Consider the following 25,049-nt stretch of genomic DNA (forward strand, 5'->3'; position numbering starts at 1 on the left):
TTTTTAATGGATTATTCTCAGAATTTCTCGTCTGTGGGGGCCTGTGACAAACTTTTCGTTTGGAAAATATATGCTAAATCTGTCCTGCAAGTGAACAGTTTTTAGCAATAGAATTTTCGGATTTACTATGACTCATATATATCACCTTAACTATAGGGCGCCGACTGCCACCTTATAATATATATATATATATATACAATCTCTACACCCCTGTGTCTGACTGTAAGTCATTTTGTGCATCATAATTGTTGGTATCAATTGAAATTTGGTCATCTTGAAACAAAATGTAAGTTATTTGAGGATTTGAAAGCTGATATCTATGAGCGGGAACTCCTCATGGAAACTTTCATGTCTGGTTTCTATAGATCGGACTCTGAAACGGAGGAAGATGAAATGACAGAGGAGGAAATAGACAAGTTAAAGGAAGCGGTGGAAGAGAAGAAAAAATTGATTGCAACAATAAGAAACAAACCCTGGAAAATGAAGCAAAAATTATCCGTCCTAAAGTATGTGGATCAAAATTAAACATATCTACAATATTTTGCCTTAATGACATGTTTTAGTGCAAAACGTTTGTGCCATAATTTTTGAATGGCATGTTTCAAGGATTGATATATCCATTCCGTTCTAGTGCAATACCAACACGCTTAGTGTGTTCCCAAAAGCTGACTATACGAATGCACTAGACCTGGTTTCCATTCTAGTACTGTTTTTGTGGAAAATACCCTTCTGGGGCCAGATAACAGAAGCTTTGCACTGTTGCAAGTTGGATTTCTCACTGTGTTAGCACTGGAGCAAAATTGCCCTTGCGCAATAACAAATTCTTTCAAAGAATGTTTGCATTAGAGCAAAGTTTGCCCTACTGCTAAAACTGAAAATGATTAGCATTGTGGCAAACTTTGGCCCAGTGGAAAATGTTTTGAAAGCAAGGGTCATATTACAGAAATGTTGCATCAGGGCAAGTGCACTTAGCACTAAAGTAATAATTGCCATAGTACCAAAAACATATTCTTTCAATGTATTTTTGCACCAGGGAAAAGGACTTGGACTAGGTCAGAAGTTGTCCTAGTGTAAAAATGCATTGCCAGAATATATAATACCAGCCCTCTTTTGCAAAATAGGACTTTCACCAGTGCTAATATTTTATTTGATGTCAATGTTTAAAGCGCAGATGTAGCTCTAGAGCATTGGAGTGCTGTACAAGCTTTGCATAGCCAGCAAATGGGCTGGTGTTTTTGAACAGTAACGCAGTATTGTGAATTTTGTTCTGTGTATCCACTGGGATTAGTCCATGATCAGGTGATGTTGAAAAAGCCACATTTTGAGAGAATTTCAAAATTGGAGAATTGCTAGGGCATTCTGAGCCAATACTGGTACTGAGTTCCAGAGGGTGGGTGTGTGAAAAGAGAAGAATTGTTTGTGGTCCTCTCTTTGCCGACTATTTGGGATTCGAGCCGGTTGGTTGATTTTCTGTGCAAGGAGCGTGTGTCACCATATATGTGGAGCTTAGCAACCAGGTAGGCTGGTGCACTACTCGTAACTGTTTTATAAATGGTACATGCAGTCTTCACCAGTATCCTGTTCTGGAGAGGAAGTCAATGTAGTGCACGTAGGACAAGGGTGATTCAGTCAAATTTACACTTACTCGTAACAAGACATGCTGCAGCATGGTGGACTGCTTTTTGGGGAGCCAAGTCAGCAGATGGGAGCCCTGTGCAGAGAGCATTTCCCCCATCAATGTGCAGGACCACAAGGCCTGCACTATGGTCCGAAAGTCCTGTGGTGGGATGAAGGTTTTGATGTTGTGAAGGGTGATGATTTGGAGACAGGCTATTTGGGCTTACTTGGCTATGTTTCTGGAAGGAGGGGCTGCTGTCAATGGTGAAGCCTAAGGATTTTGTTCATTTTGAGGGTTGCAGATTAAATCCTTGAGCCATTGAGCCGTTATTGGACAAGTGGTTGTTTAGTGGGGGGACGGATGAGGACTAATTCAGTCTTTGCTGGTTTAGGTTTGAGGTAGACAGTTAACATCCAGGACTAGATGATGGTTAGATAATTGTTGAGACAACTGATGTCCTGTGGACTCTTTATTTTTATGTACAACTGAGTATCGTCTGCATATTGGTGGATGGCTATATCAGGGTATTTGAGGAGTGTACCCAGAGGCACCATGTAATGGTTAAAAAGGATTGGTGAAATGAGGGGGCCTTGGGGACTCTGCAGGAGACTGGGAGTTGGTTATAATGCAATGTGTTCATCTGGAAGGCCTAGTGCCTGTTGGAGATGAAGAATTTAAACCAATTCAGGGCAGAACCAGATAATCCCATTCTGGTGGTGAGGAGGGAGAGGAGGATGTGGTGGTCGACTGTCTCGAATGCAGCCAAGAGGACAATCAGGACGAGGAGGCAGGAGTTGCCCTTATCCATGATTTTGGAGGGCATCATCCACCACCTGGATGGTGGCCATCTCAATGCTCTACTTGGGAGGGAAACCTGACTGATAGTTGTTTAGGAAGTGTATTTTATTGATTCTGGGGAGTAGTTGTAGCAACTATTTTTTGAGAGATTTTGCCAATAAACTGGAGGTTCTTTATGGGTCTGTAGTTGGCCAGGTCGTCTGGGCCTATCGTTGCATTTTTCAAGATAGGTCATATGAGACCAGTCTTGAGGGTGTCTGGGAATGATCCTTCTGTGAGGCAGACATTAATGATGAGTAGTTCATTGATCACCCGGCCAATCAATTGTTTAGCGTTGAAGGCCGGGATGATATCATCAGAGTAGGAAGTAGGTTTCAGGGAGGCTTTTGGTTTTAGTTCTGGGGGCAGAGGAGATAATTCAGTCTAGAGGAGCAGTGTGGTGCTGATGTGCAGGGGGACTAATGTGGTGGGAGTTTGATTTGATGATGTATCAGATTTTGTCTATTTTTTTGCAATAGAATAGTTATTGATTCCATCACATTTTTGTTGAGTTGCTTGCACCATGGGGGTTGGGTGAGGGTTTGGCACAATGTTTTACTACTTAAAAAAGGGCTTTGCTCCTGTTAGAAGTTGCCACAATAGTGGTGGCATAATAAGCAGTTTTTGCCTTGCTAATCAGAATCCTATGGTTGGCGCTTAGAGATTTGAAGTTAAGGCTATGATTGAGCACTTGTTGGAGGTGAGCTCAGGTGGTGTACCTTGGAGCAGATATTTTGATCTTAGCGTGGGTGGTTTTAAGGAAGGCATGAGTGTCCACCAGATTCATAGCTGAATTGTTGAATAATTCTAGGAGGACCGAGGCATTCCCTGTTTTGGGGAAGCCTACAAACTTTGCCTATAGCAAATTCACCAGGAAGGATTTGAATGAGCTGCGGGCCGTGGTTGAGTGGATTATCGACAGTGGGATGGTGACATTGCCAGACTAGTCGAGTGGAATAGGGACTGCACAGGTGAAGGGGGTGATGTAAAAACAAAGTCTATGTTGTCTTTTTTGTATGCAGGGGAGAGCCCTATTTGCATAAGGTACATGGATACGGTGATTGTAAAAAGTGTGCTTCGAGTGAGGTTTTAAGTAAGTAAGACTCTGGGACAATAACATCTCATAGAAAGACACTATTAATGTGTGCCAGTTTGGCAGAGGAGAGTAAGTTGGAGATGTTGGCAATAAAAGAGTCACTCCTGTGAAGTTGTCTGTAGATGAGGTGAAGGTGATGTATTTCTTGTGAGAAAAAGGGAACCATCAGATGAGTGATTCAAATGCACTTTTTCTGGGAGCGGGGATGATGGAGCATGGCCACTTGCTCCTATGGATGATTTCTACTCCACCTCTTGGCCATCCTGCCCAGTCGGCATGTTGGATGCAGTAGCCTGGGGGTAGAAGGACATTGAAAACATGGTGAGGGGATGGGATAAACCATGTTTCAGTGATGAAAAGGGAATCAAGGTTGTTGTAGAAGATGAGGATAAAACAATCATTTACTGAGCCAACAGGTCTGGCTGCTTATGAGTGTATGCGTGGATGTATCAGTGTAAGCACAACGGGTGTATGGTTTGCGGTGTGTTCTTGAGTTGTTTGCATGGGTCTTTGATTTTATTATTGTTATGTACTGCGTGAATACTGGTGTTGATTGTATTTGGGTGTTGTTTAGAGGTGTATATGTGTGCTGCCGTGTAGAATTTCCTAGTTCGGCCAGTCAAATGGGCAGATGACCACTTGTAAGCGAATTATTCCATAGGTCGGCCAGGTACTCAAAGCACCTACTATGTATTACCATATAGTCATGTTTCCCCAGCAACTGGTAACATTTTCTATCAGCCATGAGTCAGATGTGAAAACTCATCCCTGGCATTCAGTGCATTGACCTAGTATGCTTTCCCATCCCCAGCAAACGAGGATGTAGTTTCCTCATCCTGTTTCACCCAAAAATGAAAACATGTCTACAACAAATTGCACTAATATGTCAGACTTATATTCCATCCCTGCGAAAGAAATGCTAGACTCAGCCTACAAAGTGTGCTTGGTCCTAACAGAGCAGTGGAGGACTACCTATCTAAGGGTAAAAAGAAAAGGCAGTGTGGGATGTAGGTACATCAATGCCTTCACTATATAAAGAGCCATACGCCATACCTAAGGATCAAGGAATGCTAGAGTCAGAATCACCTAAAACATGGCCTCAGAGGCCACTAAAAACTTTATTGAGGCAGAACCCCATGCTTTCTAGATTATCAAACTACCAATCCACAGATAAACTTGAGTGACATGTTGAGTGGCCCACAAACACAGACAGATGACCTAAAGGTTCTACTGGTTTCTGCCAGTGCCCCAAATTCTGGGATTTGAGTCTTTGATTCACGAACCCCAGGGGCCTTCACTTCTGGATTAAGGGAAGTCACTTGACTTCATTGCTGCTCTCCCTGGGTCATGGCATTAAGACGCCTGGTTGCTATTGGCTAATTCCATTTGAGGCATTTAATAAATACATCGAACCTTTACGAATCGCATTTGCAAGTCATTTGTAAGAATGTGTATTTTACGCTGTGGGCAAACGTTCCCAGATTCCATTCTCTGAACTGCGCAAAGCTGCGTTTTTGCATTAAGTCATGCTGATAGAATTTCTCAAAACATCAGTTTTTCGTCACTGGCTGTTATATTTAGTTTAGGGTATCCTCTATTACATTTAGATGTTGGTGCCATTGATGGTTTTGTTTCATGGTTTATGTTGCTATGTATTAGAAAAAGTAATGTTTTTTCCACAACCACGCACAATGAGTTGTTTCTACCCTAGCAACATTAGACATACGTCAGTAAAAGTGAGTGTGAACCAGAAAGCCACACTGTCGATTTTTGTTTCTTCCATCACTGTGCTGCAGGAGTCTAACCTAGTTGTAGTTTGTGTATAGATATTTGGGGAGAATTAGGGTGAACTGTTTATGCAAACACATAGCAAAATGCCTTTGTGCTGCATTAGAATGTATTCATCCATTACTGGGAAACAACCCCTAACATGGCAGGACATGATGTAGCTGCCAAGCTTATGTTGTTATTCGTGGCCTGAAGAGCGATGCATGACCATGCTGTGTAGGAAAGTCTGTCTTTCCTTTTTGGACTTCAAGATACAAGGTGACTGTCATTGCAGAGTCAATACATGATCAGGTTGCTGATGCTGAGCCAATTACTCATGTGTTTTATTGGTACCAATGAGTTTAGTAACAGACACGGTGCTTGAATAATAGGGACAGGTTTTACCCCAATCCATAGAGCCCAAAAACATTAAGCAAGCTGTCTTTTTTTCTTTGCTATGTGACATAAGATCCAATGTACTAAACACATGTGCTTGTATGTATTGCAGCCCACACAGAACAAAACAATACTCTGAATCATTTGGGTCCGAGCGCTGCGGTTTTCAGATAATTCTGATTTGGACAAAACCTGTGTGCTCCATTCCATATTACTGAAGCAGCACAACTGCTGCTAAATACATTTGCTCGATTTCAGCACTAGTGCAAACGTTGGATTATTTAGCCCCAGGAATGCATCATTTGAAGATCTCGTAGGAGAGCGCACATTGTTTAGCCCAGGCTAGCAGGATTTATTGCGCGAGATATAGGCTCTACAGCCACACTGTAAGGTTAGAGCAGAATCTACTGACAGGGGCGTTTTGCTTGTTAAATTGAACCCTTTTCAGTTACATCGAAAAGGAATCAGACCGTTCGATCAATTTGCCATTGCTCTCAATATAGGTAAACCATTTTGGAATAAATGCACGGTCAGCCATCACACGAGATACACTCATTTATAGGGACACATGAAGAGTTTCGAGTGCCTGGGCCCTGCGGGCTGCAACTTTTAGTTTAGTAAAAAGAGAAAAAGAGATCCATTTCAGTGGTCTTGAATGGCAGCCTTGAGGTGCTGTAACACATCCTCCGCCTAGTGCAGGTGAGCTGATGAAAGCGCTGTACCCAGTGTTCTGCCCGATATGCAATCCTTTGAGTAAATTATTCATCTTTGCCACTTAATGAACCGGTTGCCTTTCTTCATGAAATATAAATGCCCCCTTTGTGCTGGCAATCAGTATAATAGGGTTCTCTGAGTGTAAAAGCTTTCACAGGTCCCCAAAGTGCCTCGTTTGGTCTTGACTTTCATTGTAGGTGATGGACCACTAACACATTATGCAATGGGAATACCGTGCTGAGCTGTGTCATACTGCCTGGCTTTTAACACTATGCAATGGGAATACAGTGCTGAGCTGTGTCATACTGTGTGGCTTTTAACACTATGCAATGGGAATACAGTGCTGAGCTGTGTCATACTGTGTTGCTTTTAACACTTCCACCTTCTGTTTCTTTGGCAACTACTAACCTTTGCTCTGAAAAAGAAGCACGTTATTTTCTGTGACTGAGTAGGTTAGTTGTCTGAGAATCTAGGTGCCAGCAAAAACATAAAATGTACTTGCCACAAGCACTACCTTTTTCAAAATTAGTAATACAATGCCACAATGCAGAATTATATTCATGTGAGATAAAATGACGTGTCCCCTAAATGAAAAATAAAAAACACTACCATATGATTACCAATTTAACAGTACCACACACATCTTAGTAAAGGACATATGTGGACATTCCAAAAACAGCTATACCTAGAACTCCCAGCCCACTCTAATCAGACTCCTGTCCCTTTTAACAAAATAGCAACATTTCTGCTGCGTCTGGTATTATTTCATAGAATTCCCAGGCAATGAACAATTACCATGAGTAGTCTCCCCAAGCTATGTCTCTCCACCCATCCATCCATTAATGTAACAAGTTTAGGGTGTTAATAAGAAATGTTTGAAAGTACATACTTTCACCACTAGATGGCAGTGTGGTTTATTAGATATGTTATGGCATTTATAACGCGCCTATACACAAGTGATTCAAGGCGCAACAAGGTAAGGGAGGGGGAATAGAGGGAAGATGAGATAACGATCCTTCTAGGCCAGGTGTCATTCAGATTTGCCAAGTGCATGGGAAGGTGGAAAGGGTAAAGTGCGGGCGGGAATGGGGGAGGGGACAGTGCACTACATGGAATAAATATAATAAATAAACAATAAGTAAAAGTACGCCCAGCTGGTGGCAAGTGCAAGGGTAAGACAAGAAATAAGGAGTCAGGTGCTGGTAGTGGGACTGTAGGGAAACAGAAAACAGTCCCCAATTGCGGGGGTTGCCAGGAAGGCAGTGCAGATGTGTGACTGGCGGGGGAGGGGTCCTGGGCCCGAGATCAGAGGGTGGCCAGGTAACCAGTGCAGTTTCAGTTTCAGCAGAAAAATCAGCAGGGGAGAAGGGGAGAGAAAATATTGGCAAAGAGAAAGGTTTTGGGGTGCTTCCGGAACCGGTGGTGATTCTCCTCAAGTTTCAGGGAGGCAGGGAGGCTGTTCCAGAGGGAGGCCCCAGTCGAACAAAGAGATCTACCACCAACTCGTTGCTTGGAGAAGCGACTGACCCTGAGGGAGTTGGAGACGGATGAGTGGAGAGCTCGAGAAGGAAGATATTTAGGAAGAGAGAGTTGAAGGTATTGAGGCCTCAGGCCCCAGAAGGCCTTGTAGACAATGCAGAGGGTTTTGAATTTAATCCTTGCAGCCACTGGGAGCCAGTGCAGGGATTTCAGTCCTGGAGAGATACGATGCCTGGGCTTGAGGCCAAGGACAAGTCTCGCAGTCCTGTTCTGGATGAGTTGCAGAGGGTGGCGAGTAGATGCAGGCAGATTGAGAAAGAGGCTGTTGCAATAGTCCAGCCTAGAGAGAACCAGAGCTCTAGAGACAGTGAGCTTCTAGGGGAAGGAGAGGAACGGAATACCTCTGAGGAGGTGCAGCTGGTAGTGTGACTTCTTAGAGACATCAAAAATGTGAGGAGAGAAGGCGAGCGTGGAGTCGAAGATAGCCCCAAGGTTTTTCACCTCACAGGTGGGAGCAGGAAGTGACAGGAAAGGAGGGAGCAGGTGTGCCGATGAGGAGAATCTCAGTCTTACTGGCATTAAGGCAGAGATCATTGGCGGAACACCACTCCTGGATGGCGGACAGACAGTCACAGATGAGAGAGGGAGAAGAGGTGGCTGAAGATAGCCTGAAAATGAGCTGAGTGTCATCCGCATAGCACAGATGACAGTACTTTTGCAAGAAGAAACTTGCCTAGCTGGTAATGTGGTTACTTCATACACCAGCACACCCTCCTTTTGCCTGCTACAATAGCAACTAAAGTCTAAATTCACCAAATATGTCATCTTACCATTCCTATTCAATCACAGCAAATGGTATTCAGCCAATACTTTCACGCATTTCAGCAATGCATGCTGGTTCCCAAATGGTTCTCCACTCTTTCCAATTGTATTTCAATCTAATCCAATCTAAACGTTAATGCCAAGATTACAGATGCTAATCCTCATTACCGAGAGTACTACTCTTGCTCATCACAGTCCTTTCCCATGAAGGGGGGCGAATCCACCAGAGAAATACACATCGTTGGCAACCAAAATATGTTTTACTAAAAACCCACAAAAAAACTAATTTTGACCCCTAGGAAAATGCAATACTAATGTTGCCCTGTAAGGGTCTTCCTGTTCCCAAAGCAAGTATTAAGCTCAACCCAGCTAATACAAAAAAAGGAATGGAGTATCGTTACTCAGGACTGTGATGTGGAAGAGTAGGACTCTAGATATTAATGATTGTTATTAGTAATCTAGGCATTACCCATGCTCCTTTTGCTCATCCAAGTCGTAAAACAATGAGGAAATAAGCAGTGATGCTTGAAAAATTGACCTACGCAAGAAAAAAAAACACACAACGTTGAAATGGAGCAACCAATGTCATGGTTTTTAACCATTGACCATCAAGTAGACACATCATCCAAAACAGTGGATCCAAAGGAAGTAGCTGGAGAAATGAAAACGATTTATGATGTGCAAAGAAAGTTTCCTTGGAAGCCCACTAAGCCACCCTTCATACGTCATACACAGAATCTCCTTTGAGCAAAGCTCCTGAGTCCTCTTGACAGTCGACAGTCTACCCTTTTTCCCTACAGCAGCATTATTCAAACTGTGGGATGGACCCTCAAACAGTGGTGTGGCCTCATGTCCAGGGGGTTACGCACCCATAGTTGGAAAATGAAAACAGAAAATGATCGGGCTGCCGATTTGGCAACTAGCAGCCCAATCCAATATGGCCACCGCTTTACATGCTCAATGCGACAGGGGCTGGGCCTCAGTATTATAATCAGGATCAGGAAATAAATGAAAACCGTCTCGAGGACCACAGGGCAAAGTAAGTCCTCTTTATTTTCTTTCACTTTATCCCATTGTTTGGGCCATTCGCCCCCCGCTCAAGACCCCTAACAGTCCAACCATGGATGTTAGGGGTATGAGATGGGGATCTAATGCCTCCAAAAATAGGATCGTCCTACACTTTGAAAAAAAAGCTAGACCCCCAACAACTGTGTTCTCCTCCGAGAGCCTGGGTGTTAGGGGTCACACTATTTAAAACTTGAGACCTATGCCTGCCCCCTTCACATCACAGACACCCATTCCACCATTGGGGGCATTCAGCCCCCGCACCAGACCCCCAACTTTCTGCATGCGGCTCTTAGGGGCATTGGGTGGGCTCTTATGCTCCAAACAGTTGGATTGGCCTTGACTTTAAAAAAAAAGCTAGACACCCTACTCCTGTGATATACTTCGAGAACACAGGCTTTGAGCATCTCGCTTATTTGTTCCGGTCCAGGCCTTTGCCCCCTCGGGACCGACACCAGATTGCACCATTGGCGACATTCAGCCCCCTCTCCAGACCTCTAACATTCCACACACAGGTGTTAGGGATCTGGAGCTGGAGTCCCATGCTCCCAAGAGTGGGATTGGAGAAAGAGGCTGTACCCTGGTGAAGAGGAATATAGCAGCATTGCCTTAAAAATGGCTTAAACAAGGCCTCTGCATCCCCGTCATGGCAACCCTATCCCACCATTGGGGGCCAGTGGCCACCGCTGAAGACCAATCCCCCAATGTATTTACAAAAAATACTTTTGGGGGCAGGTGGCCCCTGCTTAAGGCCCCGGTCCCAGTGAAATTTAAAAAATGTAGTTTTGGGAATAGGTGGCCCCTGCTGATGGCCTATGCCCCCAATGTTTTTACAGAAAATCACTTTTCGGGGCCAGGTGGCCACTGCTAAAGGGCACTGCCCCAAATAAATCCCTTTTGGGCAAGGTGGCCCCGGTTGGAGTCCCCAAACCCCAGCATTTTCAAAAAATTCACTTTTAGGGAAGGTGGCTCCTGCTGAAAGCCCTTACCCCCAAAGTTGGGGGCAGGTGGCCTACGCTGATGGCCTATGCCCCAATGTTTTTACCAAAAATGCACTTTTGTGGGCAAGTGGCCCACGATGAAATGCCCTGCCCCCAGTGTCTTTACAAAAATTCACTTTTCAGGGTAGCTGACCTCCTCCAAAGACCCCTGTCCCAAATGTTGTTTTTAAAAATGCTTTTTTGGGAGCAGGTGGGCCCTGCTGAAAGACCCTGAACCCAATGCTATTTTAAAAATTCATTTTTGGCGGCTATTGGTCCCGACCCCTCATGTTTCTACAAAACATGCACCTTTGCGGGCAGGTGGGCGAGCTGAAGGCCCCTTCCCCCAATGTTTTCTTTTTTACAGAATGCACTTTTGGGTATAGGTGGCTCCTGCTGTAAGCCCCTGCCCCAATTTTATTTTAAAAAATACACCTTTGGGGCAGGTGGCCCCTGCTGATGGCCCATGCCCCCAGTGTTTTTACCAAAAAAATGCTCTTTTCGGGGCACGTGGTCCCTGCTGATGGCCTATGCCCATAATGTTTTTAACAAAAATGCACTTTTCTGGGCAGGTGGCCTCCTCCAAATGCCCCTGTCCAAAATGGTATTTTAAAAAATGCACTTTTGGGGTAAGTGGCTCAAGGTTAAAGATCCTGACCCCAATGCTATTTTAAAAATGCACATTTGGGGGCTGATGGCACCTACCCTTAATGTTTTCTAAAAACAAGGTACATTTGGCGGACAGGTGGCCCCCACTGAAGTACCCTGCCTCCAAAGTTGTTTCAAAAAATGCACTTTCCGGTGCAGGTTGCACCCACTGAAGGCTCCTGCCCCCAATGTTATTTTTAAAAAGGGCACTTTTGGGGGCAGGTGGCCCTGCTAAAAGCCTCTGCCCAAAAGGCTATTTCAAAAATGCACTTTTGTGGGTGGCCCCTGTTGAAAACCCCTGTCCCAATTCTGTTTTAAAAATGCACTTTTGGGGGCTGATGGACCCTGTCCCCAATCCTTATAAAAAAAGAATCACTTTTGGGTACAAGTGGCCCTGCTGAATGCCTCTGCCACCAATGTTATTTTTTTAAAAGCACTTTTGAGGACAGGCGGCCCCTGCTGAAAGCCTCCGCCCCAATGTTTTTTCAAGAACTGCACTTTTCGGGGCATGTGGCCACCGACAAAAGCCCGTGCCCTAAATATGTTCTTTTATAAAAAATAACTTTTGGGAATTTTGCCCCCATTGAAGGCATCTGCTCCCAACGTTTTTACCAAAAATTAACTTTTGGGTGCAGTTGGCCCAGCTGAATACCCCTGCCCAAGTGTTATTTTAAAAATGCACTTTTGGGAACCGGTGGCACCCGATGAAGACACCTGCCCCCAATATTATTGCTAAAATGTTATTTTGGGGGCAGGTGGCCCCTGCTTAAGGCCCCCGCCCCAGTGTTATTTTTAAAATGCACTTTTGGCGACAGGTGGCCTCTGCAGATGGCCTATGCCCCCAATGTTTTTACAAAAAATGCAGCCATTTTGGGGGCAGGCGGCCTCGGCTGATGGTCTATGCCATGAAGAGAGGTCCAAAGAACCTAATGGCACAACAGTTACTGAGTGACTGTACCACACTGGTGTAGAAAAGAAATTCACAAATGTCTTTTCCAATAAAAAAAAAGCTTTAAAAATGGCCACCGCAGTGTAGGCACAACAGTTCACCCACAATGGCCACCGCCTAGAACTTCATGTGAAAGCTTATGCACTGTTGTAGGTTATGAGGCAGGGGCCAGAGCTATTTTAACCCCACCCCGGACCCACGACCATGCTTTGTGTTAAGAAACTGGCAAGAGAAAAAAGCTTACCTGATCCTCTCGCTCTGATCAGTTTATCCGCACAACAGTCCTTCTGATTCCAACTCCCATCAGCAGTTAGTCGTTTTACTGAGCAGGAGTTCCACGTTACTACTACCTTTACCGATCAAAGAAATACTCAGCGCTCCCTGATTCATGGATTATTTGCGCCGAAAAAAACGGATTTGTGCGACATTCTGCCCGCAAATCCCCATTTGTTAAACAGGGATTTGCGGGCAGAATGGCGCACAAATCCTGTTTTTTTCGGCGCAAAATAATCCATGAATCAGGTTGCACACATATGTAGTGCGCTACGCGCTCCCTGTGAACAGTGGTCGTGCTCAGCTCGGCTCACACTTATCGATTCCACGATTAACAGCTGCATTCCGCATACGCTCCGATGGCCTGCTGCAGTATCTACACTTGGAAACTAAAACGGAAGTAAGGCACGCGGGTAAGACAAAGTACTAAGTAGCAGTAATGACTAGCAACATAAATAGATTTTGATTGCCGCTGGCACCCCCAGGGCACTTCCCTTGGTAAAAGCTCGCTCATCTCCCTGTTTTCCAAGCTAGGTGTCTTCAAACACCTGTTAGGAAAAAGAGAGGTGACATTATAAGACTGAAAGCAGTGCACAGAAGTGTTTTAAAGCAGCAATAAAGCAAAGACACAGAGACTGAAAGTATTGCAAAGAGTTGTTTTAAAGAAGCAATGAAGCAGAGACACAGAGACTGAAAGCAGTGCAAAGATATGTTTTAAAGCAGAAAGAAGCAAGACACAGAGATTGAAACCAGTGCAAGGAAGCACACATGAACTTCAAGAAAGTCACCAGTGAAGTAACTGGTTGCAGGAAGACACGTCATACACATCCTTATTGCATCCACAAAGTGAGTCCAGCCCCAATAGGTAGTGCTGGGACAGGGTGGGACACTAATAGCTGAAAATAACCCCATACACATTGTCATTTGAGTGAAAGCTGTAAATATATCCATGGATAGCATATCACCATGGTGCAACATCCACCAACTCACAAAACATCCAACCCCTTCCATTGGGAACACAGCAGTCCATGATAAGTCTGGTGACCCGTAGTTTCCGTCAGGCCTTGATACGCCTGGTAACCCGTAGTTTCCTTCAGGCACCTCCTGAAGGAAACAGAGAGAGTCACAGAGGTTGCGAAAGAGTCCTGCAGAAAGCCAAGAAGCATGCAAGTAGATGTTAAGCTCTCCGAGGAGGAGAAGTTGAGAGGCAGAGGCAAGGAGGGAGGAGGAGAGGTCCACCCACTCAGAGAGGAAGGAGGCTACCCGGCCAGGCGGCCGATAGGTAGTGGCAACATTGTAGTACATTTGCACCCGGGAAGCACACTCAGTCAGGTGACTGGAACAGCGGGCAAGAATACACATTCTCAACCCGCTGTTTCCAGCCACCCAAGACCCTTCCCCAGGTGGTGCCATATTTCTTTATTTGGGAATGTGAGGAGGCCACAGAGAGCCTCTCACGTGCTCTCTCCCCACCTGCCTACCCCCCAAAACAAAACAAACCCCTTCCCCACCTGCTTCCTCCCTCCCCACTTACCTGCTGCAGCAGAGCTTTGTGCTCCGGTTCCTGAGCACCTCGCACTCCCGGCCACTGCAATAGAAAGGTAAAAGGGACTTAGCCCCTTTTCCCTATGGTGGCAGCACTCTTGCTGTTGTTCTCCTCTGGAGATTGGCATTGTGCAATAAGAAAAATAAATTGCACCCCAGATAAACACCAGGGTGCAAATGGCTTTCACCCCCATGGCAGGGAGGTGGGGGGGCGTTCATGGCTAGTAATGGCCCCAGCCCTCGCTTTGCTCGGGCCTGCAAAGGCTCGGGCTGGCGGGAAGTCACCGGCCATGTCTGCCCCTCGCAGCGGGTGTGAAAGGCATTGTAGAGGGGCACTAGCCCCTTCCCCCCACTTTTGCATCTTAGTGGGACACACTATGCAGATCCCATTGTTTTTTTTATCCTTTCTTAGGGGAAAAAACATGAATTAAAATGGGATCAAGTCATGTTTCACAGTTTCTTAACCTTATCTGGATGCAATACAGCATGGAAATGAGTACCAAGAAGGAAGATAATGGTTAACTATGAATAAATAAATATGTCTCTTTTGAGTAGATATTTGTTAAATATGAAAATGATAAATTTCCAATCAAAAAGATTATGGAACTTGTAAAATTAAAAGTCGTTAAAGAGTTACACATTTAAACAAAGTGGAACACAGTTGTCCATACTGTTCTCCTGTTCTCTGTCTTCCTTTGTTGAAAAAAATGATGGACTTTTTGAAGGCACTTATGGAGCACTGCATGAATGTGCTGTCGTCTTTATTAATTCTCTGTCTTTCATTCTTCATCTTAGTCTTTCATTTTCAACTTCTCTTTTTCTTTTCTTTTCATTTCTCTTTACTTTCCTCCCTCTCTACTTCTCTTTCTTGTTTCCCTTCTCTTTCCCATGTTCTCTAACTCACCCTGCAGTCTATTCATGGCAATACTCCAGATACCTGTCATAAATGTTCCAACATGCACTCTGATCTTGTGACAGTCTGCCAGCTCCATACTCCACTCGCGTTGTCTCTCATGCTCTTTTGGCAATGTTATTTGTGCGCATGCATTTTTGCCTTATACGGCGTAGGGACTGCTGACTGTAGTCGCTGGGCTATGAACCGCTTTCCCTGGCCTCTTGGCATTGTTCCTCATCTACCCCCCCCCCCCGTCGAAGTCAGGTAGATTTATTTATCTTCTTAAGTTACAGTTTATATCAGGATCTGGATAAGATATGTTGAGGAGCACTCCCGCTGGACACACCATCACATCCTACTCCCAGGCACTAACTGCTAGCTATATACATGACCCAGTACCCACCTCTTTCCTTCTATGCATACTTGGAAAGATACTGCAACCTTGCAGAAAGAACTACCCCCATTTGCACCCACTCACCGAAAAAAAAGGAAAAGGCAAGAGCGAAAGGAAGGGTGCTCCTCCCATGGGATGATCCAATTCACAATAATGCAAAATACACTCAACAGCCAGGCCCTCTAAAGCACAAAGGAAACTACCATCAGTCTAAGAGCCCTGCCACACCCTCAATGTATAGAATTATACAAAGGTACGTGTTGGCAACACAAGCCTCACCTTCCTGAATAATGAAAGAGAACCCATCAAACAACAGCTGACAATTCGTATGCTGAGTGCACCATAACTCGCATCAACCACCAACCTCATACATCAGAAATCTGGAACATACAGCTACAAATAGATCCTCAGTGTACACTCTATGGTGTGCATGTTACAAGATGTATTGCAAAGGTGTGTTTGTACACTTAGGAGTGTACCGCTCCACATTGTTTGCATTGTTCTCATTTTACGCTAGATGCACAATAAGTAGTGGCAAATGCACATACATTGTCATCAGCATGTATGGCACCCACCAAGGCCTAGGATTTCTGGCCCAGGGCATTCTCACCAGGACGATGGTAAAGCATAGTAAAGCGAGTTATAAAATTGTTACATGACCTGTAATTATGGAGAACATACTTTTTTGTGTGACACTGTGACAGGGGCGTGGTATTGACCCTGTCAGCGTGGAACAAGGACCCATCCCAGAAGTGGGCTGAGGTTGTTTGGGGGCAGTGCCTACCCCCGAGTGTGCTCTGCATATGACTCGTACCGCTGTCCCTTCTACAACGCCTGACCGTCTCTCTTCTGGACCAGTTCTCTTTTGTCTTTTTCAGGACCGCAACTCCCTGAGTGCACAAAGTACAACCAAGAAGGCCCTGACCTGAACAAATGGAATGGAATAGGCAACACAAATGGAATGGACTCAGATTTTTCCTGCCAAAAAGAAATAAGAAAATATTCAGCAGACTTACCAAACTGAGAGCTCAGGAGAATGGTGGGGCAACACAAAACGAAATGGGATTGAGAAGAGACTGCAGGGGAGTAGGAGGAGAGGCATAGACATCCTCTCCAAACCGAAAGTGGAAGTACAATCCACGAGCATGAGGAACGACACAAGGAAAACAAGCAACCTGAGCATGTGCCACTCCTCTGCAAATGGAGATTGACAGGGGGGTGGGATGAAAGCCTTTCTGACGCCTTTCAGAAACAGCCAAGGCAGAGATTGACCAAGAGGAGCATGTGGGCAGGGTGACCAATGGGAGCCTGGAGGAGAGTTGGAAGAGGGAAGCATAGAATATAACAGCCCAGCCAGCAGAGAGGAGACTGGAAGTTGTTCAGGTGAGATTAGGCAGAGGGCTGTTAGGCCCGATTTTCTTTGCTAAATCTTCTTCCTCACCTGTGAGATCCCCAGAACGTTTTGCTGGACTTGTGGATTCTTTTTCCTTATTCCTGAGTGGGAACCTTTTTCCCCACTCACCATTTATTTTACTCTTTTTATGGGTGACCATTTTTTTTTACATCTATCTTTTTACTATGGCAGCACACAACACTTTTAGTGCAGTTTTGCTGACTTGCCCCTTGGGCTTAGCTTTTTATGTTCTCTTGACTTATCTTGTAGAACTACTATTCTCAAGGGCAGAGTGGGATTTCCATCTCCTTTACATTGTATATAGTGAGACCGGCACACCCCACCTTTTGTAGAGTGCTAGGGAGATACATTGGGCCTCATTACGAGTTTGGCTTTAGCCATGGAGCTATTACCAGGCTCCTTTACCGGGATCCCAGAATGGGTAATTACCGGGCCATTCCGAGTACGGAGTGCCCGGTAATTCCTCCCTCTGAGAACCCGGGCCCAGGCCTTCGCCATTCCCATTTGAGCCCCAATAGGGCCCAATGGGAATGGGAGAGGGAGCTAACAACGGGCGATTACAAGCAGCCCGTTGTTTGTTCTCTCTTCCCCTCGTGGGACCCGTTAATGACGCCTAGTTTTGCCAGGCGTCCTTACCGGGTCACGCGAGGGGACCTCGTAATTTCACGGGACGGGTTTAATGGGTCCGCCTCCATTAGCAGAGCCTGTTAACCCATTCCGTGAACCTCGTAATGAGGCCCATAGTATCCCCTTTCTCACTGCTCCAGTAACATTTATGGTACTGTGACAAGCTAACTCTTATGGCTGGTGACAGTGGACATACTTTAATGACTTTTGTGTTAGTATTACATGCAGTTTGTCAAACCAGCCGCAGTAATACACAGAAATGTCACCATTCTGCTAGAATGGTGGCTTCTTCCTCTTTTTTTGCCATTTGTAGAGTGCTTGTTCTTTCTTAGGTCTTCTTCTGCCGCCTTGGGTGGGGAGGTCCTGGTTTAAGTTTTTTCTTCGGCAGAAACCCTTTGTGTAGACAGCTGAGGCTCCAGAATGCCTGTGAGAGCAGGAAGTTGGGGGAGGAGTCCGAAACTCTGCAGCTCTTGGTCTTTTGGTATGCCTGAGTAAAACAAGTTCCCACTGGGGGACTGGCTGTCCTGATTGAACAGCCACCCAACCCTTTCTGTAAACAGCAGGGAGAGTTTGCAGAAGATGTGTGCAGGTTCCTGTATAACTGTCCGGTTCTGGAAGCTGAAGACAAGTCGACCACTGAAGCTGAATGTGAAGAGAAAAATGAAGAGAAGATGGCTGTAGCTGATTCCAGTGACCAGAGATGACTGCTGTGTAACCAGAGCCTGTTCTGAACCTTTATACCATGTGACCTAGGAGTCCCGAAAATGACAACTCTGACCCAGAGTCTACTGGAACACTTCAGACTTGAGATGTCATGCAAAACAAGGCACCCCACAATGTGCTGTGACTTTCCTAGGCTGCAAACCCTTAATACCCTTGGACCTTGATCATGAGTCCTGTACAACATAATCTGAAGTTTCATTCTCACTGAAACTTTGATGGACTCCTGCTAGATCTCCAGAAACATGAATTGAATTTGTAAAGTCCCCTCAGCAGAGTGCTAGACTGAGAGAGTGAACAGAATCCGACCAGCGACAACCGTTCTTCATCTGGTACATTTGAAAAGGACAACAAATCCACAGAGCATTGAGAAGCAGTGAAAATTCCTTTGTTGTGAGATTTTTCTGTCGACTGCTGCTGCAAGTTCCCATCCAGTGTCCGTTCTTTCGTCACCACAACCAAGAATCCAGAGACTGCGTCCTTTGCTGCTGTATCATGAAGGCATCCATCTGCAAGCTCTTCTTCACTGCAGAGGTACTGTGTAGGCTTCAGTAATATATACCTAATGTTGTGTGTTACTCCTGCGTGGCTGAGTGGGTGATTCATGTGTTTGGGAGTTCGCCCATACTGTTCACCTAGGCTTAATACTGGAACACATCTAGGGAGCCTTCCACGAAATCCCTGAACACTTTCTACTGACTCTAAAGTCTGTACTTACTTGTTCAATGAGATATCCTCTGCAATTCTGACTTTCATGCATCTGAGCCCTATCTTAACATGCCTACTGTTGGCCATTTTAACACTAGTGTCCCTCTTCTGCCTCTGAGATCCCTCATGCCTTAGAATAGGGAAGGACTCTTAAGTATATAGACTCTGATTAGAAAATATAACAAGTGTTGCAAAGTACATACTTGTAAAGATGTTAGTGTGTAACTTTGATTCCCGAAACAGAATAAGTAACAAAGTGTTACTAAGCTCTTACTTACCTTAGAGTTGCTTGTTGCCCCTCCAAAAAGTACAAGAAGTTATTCAGTTACCTTCGAATTGTGTTCCACTCGTCTAGAAAGTAATTGAGTTGGTATTTGTAAAGACTGGAGGGGGGTATCTGTACTTCTGTTCTCTGTAAGGTAGGGTAAAGACACAGAACACACACACCAGAGCTCTCAATTTAGTAGAAATGGATGACCAACCAGGCTTAAGCTTTCAGGAGGTGAAGCAGGCTGGTTCTTAAGTACAGTGAATCCCCAAAGCCCCCAAAAAGGAATGTCCGCACACTATGTTAGGCGATAACACAGCTTCTTCTTATAAAATAAGGTTTGCTACCCAAACATATACATTTAAATAATAACACTTTGTACATGGAAATGCTTATTCAAAGAATAGCAAATATATAGGGGGTAATTCATGGATTATTCGCGCCGAAGAAGACGGGATTTGTGCGCCATTCTGCCCGCAAATCCCCATTTGTTAGACAGGGATTTGCGGGCAGAATGGCGCACAAATCCCGTTTATTTCGGCGCAAATAATCCATGAATTACCCCCATGGACTCTATGTGGTACCACTTAAATTCAGTAACAAATGCACTAACTGCAGTTTTAAATGGGCATGCATATTCTTAAGTGAGGTATATCAGCATAGAATAGGGAAGACAAGCAGGTTAGTTGTCAACAGTGGCCGAATGCTTTCTTTATGCTATATATACAATTGTGTGTGAAGATACCCCCACCTGGGCAACCTTTAAGGGAAAAGTTAGGAAGTAACTTGTCTTTTACAGCCCAGTGCAATAATGTTTAATAACCTTGTACTTTCTTTTAAAAAGGTTCTACCACCCCAAGTACTTGAGAGGCCACAGGAGAACAGGATCCAAGACTAATCTGGGACTCCTGGATGACTCCTGAGGCTAGAAGATGCTCTTCTTTGTCACAGTACCTTTGGTGCCTTGGCAGGCGAAGTGGCATAGTTTCTCCGAGGATGGTCCATCGTTGGAAAAAGGAGCTGAGTCCATGAAAAAAATTGAACAAAAGTCTTTCTTACGTGCAACTGTTTTACTCTTTGCGGTGCTCTCGTTTGGTCAATGATTTCTCCGGCTGTAATCCTGTGAAGATGAAACTTGCTGTGGGCTGCTTAAAGGCTTGGCAAATGAGAGTAAGACCCCTGGGGACCCTCTATGATGACGGGTGCCTAGGTCACTTTTGGTGTCGGGTTTCGGATTTACGCTGTTGTGAGACTTTCGTTTCTTCGGTGCTGAAGCCACAACCCAGGCCTCTGGATGGCTTCTGGTGACCTGCCTCGACTACTGGAGTGGACCTCGGACCTTCACCAAGTCTGTACCCTTGGGACGTCTTTGTTAGCTTCTGGTAGTGGGAAACCCACCAGCGGACTTTCCACTTCACCCAGTGGCTCTGGACTATCTCTAGCACGGAAATGTAGTGCGTGATGATGGCAAGGATGTCCTTTGAAATTTTCCTGGGCAGTTTGGAACTTTTGCAGCTCTGGGTGTCCAGCAGCACTATGCCAGAGTACCCCCTCTTCTAGGCGGTAGACTGCAACGGCTTCCAGCGCTCATGAAACGCACCTCTGGACCCTGGCACTTCTCTTCAGGACTCACAAAGACCCATTCTCTGGATGGCAGGCACACAGGACTGGCTTCCAGGGCACTTTGGATGAAGAGCAGCAGTTTGCATGAGGGTCCCTTGTAGCTCAGGGAGAGTGTGTCCTTTGCAGGTCCTCTTTGGATCAGTCCTTGGAAGATCACAGCAGCTTTTGGATTACACAAAGAAAATGCAGCAGAAGACTTCTCCTCCAGCTGGGCTTCAAGGAACAGCTTCTTCTTGCTTCAGCTTTGACTTTAGCTTCTGAACAAATTGGTCCACAAATATACACATTTGTTCCCCTTCAATGTGGCTGAGCCAGGCTCAGTCAGCCAATCACACAGAAGGGCCTTCATGCAGGCAGGCAACCAATAAGGCTCACAGGCATTCAGGCCATGTGCTCTGCCCAGACACTCATAACAAAGAATGTGGATTGGGGCAAGTACCCAGCCTTTCAGCACACTACACTGCATTCATGTCAAATTCAGTCAGGGCTGTTTCATTCATTTTGTCGCACACACAAAAAACAGACACCCACACCAGAGAATGTGAGTTTACTCCCAACTCCATTCACACAGGTCCCACCCCTAGGGTGTACCCACAACACACAGTCCCTGGGAAGGCTCCAGTCAGTCTGACATGAGGCAGCTCCAGAGCATTATATGGTATTTCTACCCAACAGCCAGTCAGGGGGGAAAGGGAACAAAGACATACATGGTCTTTCCACCCAACAGCCATTCAGGAAGGCACAGAGTCAGGGCTTCCCAGGACTTTGGGAAACAAGGTTAAATGCAAAAGAAACTAAGAGGCCACAGCAGAAATCTTGTCTTTGTGTAGGAATACATTGATTCCCTTGGCAGGGCCTGGGTATCCCAAAAATGGAGGATACTCAGAGCCACTGCCAAGTCAGCATGTAGCTGACACCAGCCCATACTGTGCTATGTGGGCAACACACAAGTGCACAGAAGCACACATAAGGGGGTATAGGAGTGTGCCCCCACCAATGAGTGCCATAAGGTATCCCATGGGTGTTGTCCACCAAAAGATGAAACAAAGAGTTGCACTGCTAGAGGTCCAGACTGGACCTCAGTGGTAGAACACATAGAGAAAACACAGAGAGAGAAATGGTAGGACAAGGACAGGAGGCCCTCTCCTTCCATAAGGATTCCAAGCATCACAATATTTCTTTATTATTCCTGAAACTGAATATGTGTACAAGTCTACCAATAAGATTTACTGACCTTGAATAGCTGCTGCCATTCTAAAAGTGTAACATTTGGTTTTGCTTACCCTGAACTTCTTAATGCCTTTCTAAAACAGTCGTACAGAGTTCTCAATTATCCTAGAGTTGCATTCTGCCCCTCTGAAAAGTCACAAACTTAGAATTGTGTTCCACTCTTCTGAAAAGTATCATTGGTTTGACGGACTAATCCTGTAATAGAAATAGTGTAAGAGTTCCTGACCAATACGATTTTACTCACCTTGAATAGCTTCTTGCCATTCTAAATGTGTAACCTGAGTTCTTACGTATTCCTGTGTAGCTGACTGCCCCTATCAAAAGTATATAAGTTAATTGCTTAACTTTGAACTGTGTTCTAAAAAGTAATCTGAGTGTAACTGTATCCATTCTGAACGAAGAAGAAGTTTCATATGTTGCAAGGCATATACTTGTAACCGTGTTGGTATCACTAGAGTATTCCTGAAACAGAAGAACACTCTAGGCTATTACCAAAAGGCCTGCTTACCTTCGATTGCGTTGTGTCATTCTAAAAGTCTAATTAATGTGTTTTTTTGCCCCATTGATAGAATTCTGCCATTCTAAGTGTGTATCATTAGGTTTTACTCACCTTGAACTGCATACTGCTTGCTATTCCAAATAAGGTTTATACTTTGGTTTTGCATACCTTAAGTATTGTGTTGGTTTCTATAATTGTGATTATGATTATAATAGTACTTAGCTTTCTAAAAAAGACTATTTGTTTGCGTATATATATATATATAATAAACCATAATTTGCACAATACATAAGTGTATCAGTGTTTCTTTGGACCATATGTATGCTACAATTTCTTTGTACCTATCTACAGCCCCATCTTTCTCCTAAGATACGTCTGACTGCTCTGTCCATGCTACCAGGAGTACAGATGTATACCAATAGTTGGGGTTTACTGTATTGCCCAAGGTCTAGTTTTATGAAGTCCCTTGGTTGACTTTAGAAAAACTGTCCTAACAAGGGCAAGCAGTGGAGGGAGTGGAGTGCTGATGAGACTGGCAGTGTTCTGAGAGAGTGCAGGTAAGGTATTGTGTGTAGATGACAGTGGTGCCAGTTGTGTGTAGTGTAATGAAGAGTGTCAGTCAGTCAATTACTTTATTTCAGCCATATGGCCATAAAAGTAAATACAAACAACAACAAATGAAAACAACAATCCAAATAATAATAATATATAAATTACAACTTGGGAGACCTGAGGCCCAGCTATTGGTCATCAAATGCATGTCTCAATTAGGCTCTCCTCCACACTACTGTGGGCCCTGAATCCCCTGACAGGCAAGGTCTGCACCCCAGCCTTTTTCCCATTGGCACTATGTTTGCACCGGATAGCACAGGTTGTTGTGTCCTGCTTTTCAAGGGCATTTGTGTTAAACTGGATATTGGTGTTGATTTCAATCAAGCTATTTGGTCCTAAACGGCATCAAACTTTAGTTGCTAAGATACTCTAGGCCACTCTCTGGTTCCAAATGTCAATCTGCAGAAAGTCAAAGGCAGCCCCTGACCCTCCTGATAGGGCTGTCTGGCACAATTTGCAATGTCTTCACAAATGACAGAATGGCAACCACAAACTTCACGAAACCAGTGCGTACATTTATTAATAAGCGATTCCTTGACTTTCTGGCGGTTCAGGAACAGTTTGGGTACCTTATGAAGAACTACTATGCCCCCCTGACGCGCTTCACCTGAGTCATCAGTTTATGGGTCATCACGCTTTGCCCAGGGTATGATCTATGTCCGTTGGGACCAGCACCATTCAGGGCGGGTTTCATGCTGCATGGTCAGAACTACCGGTTGGCTTCCCAGTTATTAGGTCGGTACTGGGAAGTCGTTCAGGATATCTCATTTTAGGCAGTTCTGACAAGTGTGCTGCTAAGGTTCATGAACAACACGGGAATCAGGATGGTTTAAGACCTGGGACAACTTCTTAGCCTGTGCAATATTGGAATTGTTGGTCTCTTCAATAGCACCTGTGGGCACTGTCCCACTATTGCTTGAACGCCACTAGTTTGCAGGGGCCACACAGTTATTCTGGGCAATTCCCTCTTGACATTTAGGGGCCCCAATAACTTCCGCTGGTGCAGATGGTGGCTGTCCCATGACTCCCCTTCTCCCATGTGCTTCACAAAGGCAAGAAACAACCTCTTCAGGTCTGCTAATTTGGACAGGACTTGGCTACATCCGCAGGAGCCCTATTGTCACCTGGGATAGTAATTTGCAAGGTAAAAGTGTTATGTGGACTGAGTACACAGCAAGGAATAGGGATCAAGAGGGGATTTGGGATGGACCCCTTCCAGAACATATGTCTGGGACACTCTCATTTAGGGCTGGGCTCATGGGTGAGGGCTAATCTGCATGATAGTGCGTTCATTCACTTCATTGCCCTCGGCTTCCATTAACTCCACGGGTGCAATGGGACTAATAGGGCAGGAGGGTGTTGCCAATGTTCTAGGGTCGTGTTGAAGATCGGGCAAGATCAGAGATTGACTGTCCTTGTTGAATCTCGTAGGGCTCAGACTTGTTGTTGAAGGCACGGCACCAGTGTGCGGACAATATAATGGGTCATTATTTGCAGTGTTTTGGCCTGTAGACATCCTTGTGGGCACGGTTGCTATGCTGGCCAAAATCAATTCCTGCTGCACGCTGTTCGGAATGATGAAACTGAACGGCAGATGCTTATTGGCGGTCACTGCCTTGGTGATTGGAAAAGCTGAGGCTGCTCCCTTGCTGCCCTCTGGTACCCTTGCACGTGAATTAAATCCCCCCACCAATGACAAACTGGCCTAGGAGAAAGTGCTAAATTTTCTCAGTGTCAACACTGTGTTGAATGTCATTATGCACGAAGTTATCACCCGAATCTCAAGACTATGGGTGGGCAGTCTGCCGGCTCTGCCAGTATGCAGGTGCTCGTTTATACTATACACCGAATATTTAAGCCCCAAGGTACT

General features: G+C 45.0%; 1 protein-coding gene across 1 annotated transcript in view; it reads left to right on the forward strand.

Moving 5' to 3' along the window:
- Window positions 1–336: 336 nt before the first annotated feature.
- Window positions 337–25,049, forward strand: part of LOC138510811 (transmembrane channel-like protein 1) — a 534,459-nt gene continuing 509,746 nt past the window's right edge. The window contains exon 1 of the mRNA XM_069626507.1: window positions 337–506. Within this exon, the coding sequence (XP_069482608.1) occupies window positions 337–506 (170 nt within the window). The remainder of the gene's footprint in view (window positions 507–25,049) is intronic.

Source organism: Ambystoma mexicanum, chromosome 6p (genome assembly GCF_040938575.1).
Source record: "Ambystoma mexicanum isolate Mex_15411 chromosome 6p, UKY_AmexF1_1, whole genome shotgun sequence".
Classification (NCBI taxonomy): Eukaryota; Metazoa; Chordata; class Amphibia; order Caudata; family Ambystomatidae; genus Ambystoma; species Ambystoma mexicanum.